The sequence below is a fragment of the Palaemon carinicauda genome, chromosome 17, assembly GCF_036898095.1.
Source record: "Palaemon carinicauda isolate YSFRI2023 chromosome 17, ASM3689809v2, whole genome shotgun sequence".
NCBI lineage: Eukaryota > Metazoa > Arthropoda > Malacostraca > Decapoda > Palaemonidae > Palaemon > Palaemon carinicauda.
Window position 1 is genome coordinate 41,037,197 of NC_090741.1, and position 7,500 is coordinate 41,044,696.

The window sequence follows — 7,500 nt, forward strand, 5'->3', positions numbered from 1 at the left end:
TATATATATATATAGTTTGTGCATGTGTGTGTACATATAAACTATATATTTTTTTTTTTGTAATCACATAATTATAAATATTTTGTTGTCGTATCCTAAGCACTGTCAGAAACAACACTTTTTTTTTTTTCACCTAGTGGAAACATGACTGACTTTATAATTAAATGATTACACACACACACACACACATATATGTATATATATATATATATATATATATATATATATATATATATATATATATATATATATATATAGTTTGTGCATGTATGTGTACATATAAACTGTATAATTTTTTTTTAATCATAATTATAAATATTGTGATGTATCCTAAGCACTGTCAGGAACAACACTGTTTCTTTCATCTAGTGGAAACATGACTGACTTTATAATTAAATGATTACACACACACACACATATATGTATATATATATATATATATATATATATATATATATATATATATATATATATATATATATATATATATATATATATATATATATAGTTTGTGCATGTATGTGTACATATAAACTGTATAATTTTTTTTTTAATCATAATTATAAATATTGTGTTGTATCCTAAGCACTGTCAGGAACAACACTGTTTCTTTCATCTAGTGGAAACATGACTGACTTTATAATTAAATGATTGTATATTTTAATTTTATCTTGCAAATACAGAACTATAGGTTATAGAGAGTAAAAAATCATGAGTTTATTAATTGAACAGTTGGACAATCATGAGTCAGCCATATCTTGCATATCGAATCTAGGGAAGATACCAACACACAGTATTTTCAAAGGGTAATTTTTATTGCATATTAAATGAACTTGCTTTTTCTCTTTTCTTCATATTGCTATGCTTCCTTTGGACTTAAAATCGGAATATAGTCTGTCCAGACAATGGTCGATAACCCGGAGCCATGCTGCTGAATCAACCTTCGAACATGTCTCTCTCTCTCTCTCTCTCTCTCTCTCTCTCTCTCTCTCTCTCTCTCTCTCTCTCTCTCTCTCTCTCTCTCTCTCTCTCTCTCATCCGTATGCTATTTCAAAGTGATATTTTATATACTCAGTAAAGGAAGTTACATAGTGCAATGAGTGTCGATGTTTAGGAGTATAACAACTTTTGGAACTATTGACATTGGAAGTTATTATTTTCCCTGTTGCCACGTTGTGGTGGTGGTCGGTGCTTCTCCTTAGGTCGAATCAGGTAGGTAGGTAGTAAGACGTTATTCTTATAATTAAAAAAGAAATACTTGAAAATGAATAATTAATAAATACAACATAAATATATGTCTAGGATCACCTGAAGATCCGCCACCCTTAGCGAAGCTCTTTATTTACTTTAAGGGCTGCTTTTCAGGTCCCATACAGAAGGGAAACCCTACTTTCTACAGTACCTTTCATAATTCATTTTATTGTGCACATTCCAAGGCATTCAGCATTTAACGCCGCATATTACTCGTTTATTGTTTGGTCTACATTACTGAAGCGCTTAGAAAACAAGAAAGTCTTCAGTTTCCTCTTGAAAGCCTTGAGATCTTCAGTCCTTTGGATGTCTAGTGGGAGCTTATTGTAGTCGTAGGGCCGTATATCTATCTATCTATCTATCTATCTATCTATCTATCTATCTATCTATCTATCTATCTATCTATCTATATATATATATATATATATATATATATATATATATATATATATATATATATATAACAAACGCACACACACACACTTAGGGCCGCATTTATATGTACAGTATATGTATATATATACATATATATATACACACACACATATATATAATATATATATATATATATATATATATATATATATATATATATACACATATACACATACACATACACACACACACAGGAAGAAAAGGTTTAGGGTAGGAGACGTTAATGTGATAATTGAAAAAAGTGGAATATTAGTTATAAGTAATTAATATATATATATATATATATATATATATATATATATATATATATATATATATATATATATAAATAATATTACTAGCCAAGTTACAACCCTTTTTGTCTTCGATCTACCAGAGTTTAGTCATGGATGGCTAGGCTATATATGAAAGGTCTGGTCACTTACGGGAATTAAGTTGCGCAAGCCTGCTCGGTGGAGGAGGAGGTATGCTGGCGGCTTAGTTCACCACTCCCATGGGGTGAAGCGGGGTCAGTTAATTCCTGTCAAACATTAAGATCATTCAACTTCTTGTCCTATCTCCGATGAAAAAATATTTAGAAATTTCTAAGTGTGTGTGCTGCATTTAGTTGATGTAGCCCTTCTGTGGCCCATATTTTCAGGTGTCTTTTGAGGTTCCTTACATATGCCACCAGAGGCTCTTTAACCTCTATTTTGAGGTACCGTACTTTTAACTTTAGAGGCTCTTTAGCCTCTATTTTGAGGTACTATACTTCTACTTTAGAAGCTCCTTAACCTCCATTTTGAGGTACCATACTTTTAGCTTTAGAGGCTCTTTAGCCTCTATTTTGAGGTACCGTACTTCTAGCAATAGCTGCTCTTCATCATCTATTTTGAGGTACTATACTTCTACTTTAGAAGCTCCTTAAACCTACATTTTGAGGTACCATACTTATAGCATTATAGGCTCTTTAACCTATATTTTGAGATACGCTACTTCTAGTTTTAGAGGCTCTTTAACCTCTATTTTGAGGTACCCCACTTCTTATATTAGAGGCTCTTTAATCTTCATTTTGGGGTATCATACTTCTAACATTAGAAGTTCTTTAAAGATATCTATTGTGAGGTGTCATACCTCTAGAATTAGAGGCTCTTTGACCTCTATTTTGAGGTACCATATTCTAGCATTTGTATCTTGGTCCTTTATTTTGAGGTGACATTTTTCTAGAATTAAGGACCTTTGACCTGTATTTTGGAGTACCACACTTCTAGCATTTGTATCTTTGTTCTCTATTTTGAGGTGACATTCTTATAATATTAAAGGGTCTTTGGCCTCTATTTAGGTGCTATACTTCTATCCTTAGATGCTCTTTTACCTCTATTTTGAGGTGCCATACCTTTAGCATTAGAGGGCATTTGACCTCTTTCATGAGGTAACTTACCTTTACTCTATTTTGAGGTGCCTTATTTATAGCTTTAGAGGTTCTTTGCCCTCATATTTTGAAGTGCCTTATTTATAGCTTTAGAGACTCTTTGCCCTCTATTTTGAGGTGACTTTTCTATAGCATTAGATTCTTTAACCTGTATTTTGAGGTGCCATACTTCCAGCATTAGAGGTTATCTGGGCTCTATTTTGAGGTGCCATACTTCCGGCATTAGAGGTTATCTGGGCTCTATTTTAAGGTGCCATACTTCCGGCATTAGAGGTTATCTGGGCTCTATTTTGAGATGCCATGCGTCTAGCATTAGAGGCTCTCTGACCTCTATTTAAAAGAGTCTCACCTCTTGAGACTAGAAGTTATTTCACACTTAATTTTATATTCCTCACTTCTGGCATTAGAGGATCTTGGGTTCTATTTTGTAATTCGTTAACTCTAGTATTATAGGTTCGTTGACCTCCATTTTGAGGTGCTTTACCTCTAGCATTAGAGGCTCTTTGACTTCTATTTTGAGGTGCTTTACCTCTAGCATTAGGAGCTCTTTGACTTCTATTTTGAGGAGACTTACCTCTAGCATAAGGGGCTCTTTTTCATCTTTACCTTTAGCATTAGAGGCACTTTGACTTCTAATTTTAGGTGCTTTACCTCTAGCATTGGGGCCTCTTTACTTCTATTTTCAAGTGCCTTACCTGTAGCATTAAGGGTTTTTTTTCTGTTTTGAGGTGCTTTGCCTCTAGCATAAGGGTCTCTTTGACTTATATTTTGAAGTGCTTTACCTCCAGCATTAGGGAATCTTTGACTTCTATTTTGAGGAGACTTACCTTTAACATTAGGGGCTCTTTGTCATCTATTTTGAGGTGCCTTACCTTAAGCATTAGAGGCTCTTTGACTTCTAATTTTAGGTGCTTTACCTCTAGCATTAGGGTCTCTACTTCTATTTTGATGTGCCTTACCTATAGCATTAGGGGATTTTTATTTTTATTTTGAGGTGCTTTACCTCTAGCATTAGGGGCTCTTTGACTTTTATTTTGGGATGCCTTACATGTAGCATTAGAGGCTCTTTGATTTCTGTTTTGAGGTGCTTTACCAATAGTATGAGAGGCTCTTTGACTTCTAGTTTGAGGTGCTTTACCTCTAGCATTGGAGGCTCTTTGACTTCTATTTTGAGGGGCTTTACCTCAAGCATTAATGGCTCTTTGACTTTTGAGGTGTTTTACCTCTAGCATTAGGGGCTCTTTGACTTCTTTCTTGAAATGCCTTACCTCTAGCATTAGGGGCTCTTTGAGTTCTATTTGGAGATGCCTTACTTCTAGCATTAAGAGCTCTTTGACTTCTATTTTCAGGTGCTTTACCTCTAGTATTAGAGGCTCTTTGACTTCTTCTTCGTGTTGCTTTACCTCTAGCATTAGGGGCTTTTTGACTTCCATTTTGAGGTGCTTTACCCCTAGCATTAGTCTCTTTTTGAGTTCTATTTTGAGATGCCTTACCTCTAGCATTAAGGGCTCTTTGACTTCCATTTTCAGATGCTTTACCTCCTGTATGGGGGCCTCTTTACCTTCTATTTCAGGTGCTTTACCTCTAGAATTAGAGGCTCTTTAACTTCTACTTCAAGGTGCTTTACTTCGAGCATTAGGGTTTCTTTGAATTCCATTTTGAGGTGCTTTATATCTAGCATTAGAGGCTCTTTGACTTCTCTTTTTTTGGTGCTTTACCTGTAGTGTTAGGGGTTATTTGACTTCTATTTTCAGGTGCTTTACCTCTAGCATTAGGGGCTCTTTTTCATCTATTTTGAAGTGCCTTACCTCCAGCATTAGGAGTTCTTTAACTTCTATTATGAGGAGCCTTGCCTTTAGCATTAGGGGCTTTCGACTTCTTTTATGAGGTGCTTTACATCCAGCATTAGGGTCTCTTTGTCTTCTGTTTTGAAGTGACTTGCCTCTAGCATTAGGTGCTCTGACTTCTATTTTGTGGTGCTTTACCTCTAATATTAGGGACTCTTTGACGGATTTTGTTAGGTGTTTTACCTCTAGCATTAGGAGTTCTTTGGCTTCTAGTTTGAGGTGCCTTACCTCTAATATTAGGGACTCTCTGACGGTTTTTGTTAGGTGTTTTACCTCTAGCATTAGGAGTTCTTTGGCTTCTAGTTTGAGGTGTTTTACTTCTAGCATTAGGGGCTCTTTGACTTCTATTTTCAGGTATTTCACCTCTAGCATTAGGGGCTCTTTGACTTCTAATTTGAGGTGCCTTACCTGTAATATTAGGGACTCTGACATTTTTTGTTAGGTGTTTTAAACTAGTATTTGGGGCTCTTTGGCTTCTAGTTTGAGGTGTTTTACCTCTAGCATTAGGGGCTCTTTGACTTCTAATTAGAGGTGCTTTACCTCTAGTATTAGTGGCTCTTAGACTTCTAATTTGAGGTGCTTTACCTCTAGCATTAGGGGCTCTTTGACTTCCTTTTTGAGGTGCTTTACCTCTAGCATTAAGGGCTCTTTGACTTCCTTTTTTTAGGTGCTTTACCTCTAGCATTAGGGGCTTTTTGACTTCCTTTTTCAGGTATTTTACCTCTAGCATTAGGGACTCTTTGACTTCCTTTTTGAGGTGCTTTACCTCTAGCATTAGGGGCTTTTTGACTTCCTTTTTTAGGTGCTTTACCTCTAGCATTAGGGCTTTTTTACTTCCTTTTTTAGGTGCTTTACCTCTAGCATTAGGGGCTCTTTGACTTCCTTTTTGAGGTGCTTTACCACTAGCTTTAGGGGCTCTTTGACTTCCTTTTTGAGGTGCTTTGCCTCTAGCATTAGGGGCTTTTTGACTTCCTTTTTTAGGTGCTTTACCTCTAGCATTAGGGGCTTTTTGACTTCCTTTTTTAGGTGCTTTACCTCTAGCATTAGGGGCTTTTTTACTTCCTTTTTTAGGTGCTTTACCTCTAGCATTAGGGGCTCTTTGACTTCCTTTTTGAGGTGCTTTACCACTAGCATTAGGGGCTCTTTGGCTTCCTTTTTGAGGTGCTTTGCCTCTAGCATTAGGGGCTCTTTGGCATCTTTTTTAAGGTGCTTTACCTCTAGCATTAAGGGCTCTTTGATTCCTTTTTGAGGTGCTTTGCCTCTAGTATTAGGGGATCTTTGGCTTCCGTTTTAAGGTGCTTTACCCCTACCAGTAAGGGCTCTCTGACTTCCTTTTTGAGGTGCTTTACCTCTAGCATTAGTGGCTCTTAGACTTCTAATTTGAGGTGCTTCACATCTAGCATTAGGGGCTCTTTGACTTTTAATTAGAGGTGCTTTACCTCTAGCATTAAGGGCTCTCTGACTTCCTTTTTGAGGTGCTTTACCTCTAGCATTAGGGGCTTTTTGACTCCTCTGTTGAGGTGTTTTATCCCTAGCATTTCTGTTTCTTTGACTTCTATTTTGCGGCGCTTTACCGCAAGCTTTAGTGGCTCTTTGATTTCTATTTTGAGGTACTCTACCTCTAGCATTAAAGGCTCTTTGTTTCCATTTTGAGGTGCTTTATCTTTAACATTAGAGTTTTTTACCTCTATGTTGAGGTGCCTTACTTCTAGCATTAAAGGCTCCTTCTATATTTCAAAATTATTTTTCCTTTAGTTCGTCAGTTTTCCTTTAATAGTTTATAAATTGAATGTTTTAATGGTGTTAATGTTTTAAAGTATTTTTTTTAAATTTTCATTTCTTATATCGTTTATTTATTTCCTTATTTCCTTTCCTCACTGGGCTATTTTTCCCTGTTGGAGCCCTTGGTCTTATAGCATCTTGCTTTTCCAACTAGGGTTGTAGCTTTGCTAATAATAATAATAATAATAATAATAATAATAATAATAATAATAATAATAATAATAATAATAATAATAATAAAGAAATTTTAGTGACGTGTGTCCTCAGTTAGTTAGGTTCCTCAGAGAAATGGCTGGCATTCATGTCTTGACTCTTCAGTGCGATTGGTAAAGACGCGAATGGCATCGATTTCTCCGCATGTGCCATTCGAATATGTCCTTTTTTTCAATGCTGAAGGTTGGGACAATCCTGTTGAAAAAACACGGCTCCCATCGCTTTGTTGAACATTTCTGCCAACGTTCTCATTTCTCGCAATTTGTCTTTGCACCAATACAAAACCTGGCCTTTTTTCCTATAGTCTACAATTATAAAACACCCTAAGCAAAGGATTCTTCAAGGATCGTACATATGATCTTCAAAGCTCAGCAACTTCGGCAGCAAACATTAGAACCATTTGTAGATGAAGGTGTTCCGAAGAGACTCCATATATAGATTTTGAGTTGTTGCATGCTTCATTTTAAAAAAAAAAAAGAAAAAAGGAGATCAGGTCTTCAGAAGTCATTTGGAGCTTGGGACGGATCTATTCAGAACTGCTCCGGAAAAATTACATCCTCT

General features: G+C 35.8%; 1 protein-coding gene across 1 annotated transcript in view; it reads right to left on the minus strand.

Moving 5' to 3' along the window:
* Positions 1–7,500, minus strand: part of LOC137656320 (neurofilament heavy polypeptide-like) — a 16,753-nt gene that overhangs the window by 4,927 nt on the left and 4,326 nt on the right. Inside the window, exons 3-4 of the mRNA XM_068390492.1 lie at positions 5,173–6,096; positions 4,366–4,638 (exon numbers count right to left, since the gene is read on the minus strand). Coding sequence (XP_068246593.1) covers positions 4,366–4,638; positions 5,173–6,096 — 1,197 coding nt within the window. The remainder of the gene's footprint in view (positions 1–4,365; positions 4,639–5,172; positions 6,097–7,500) is intronic.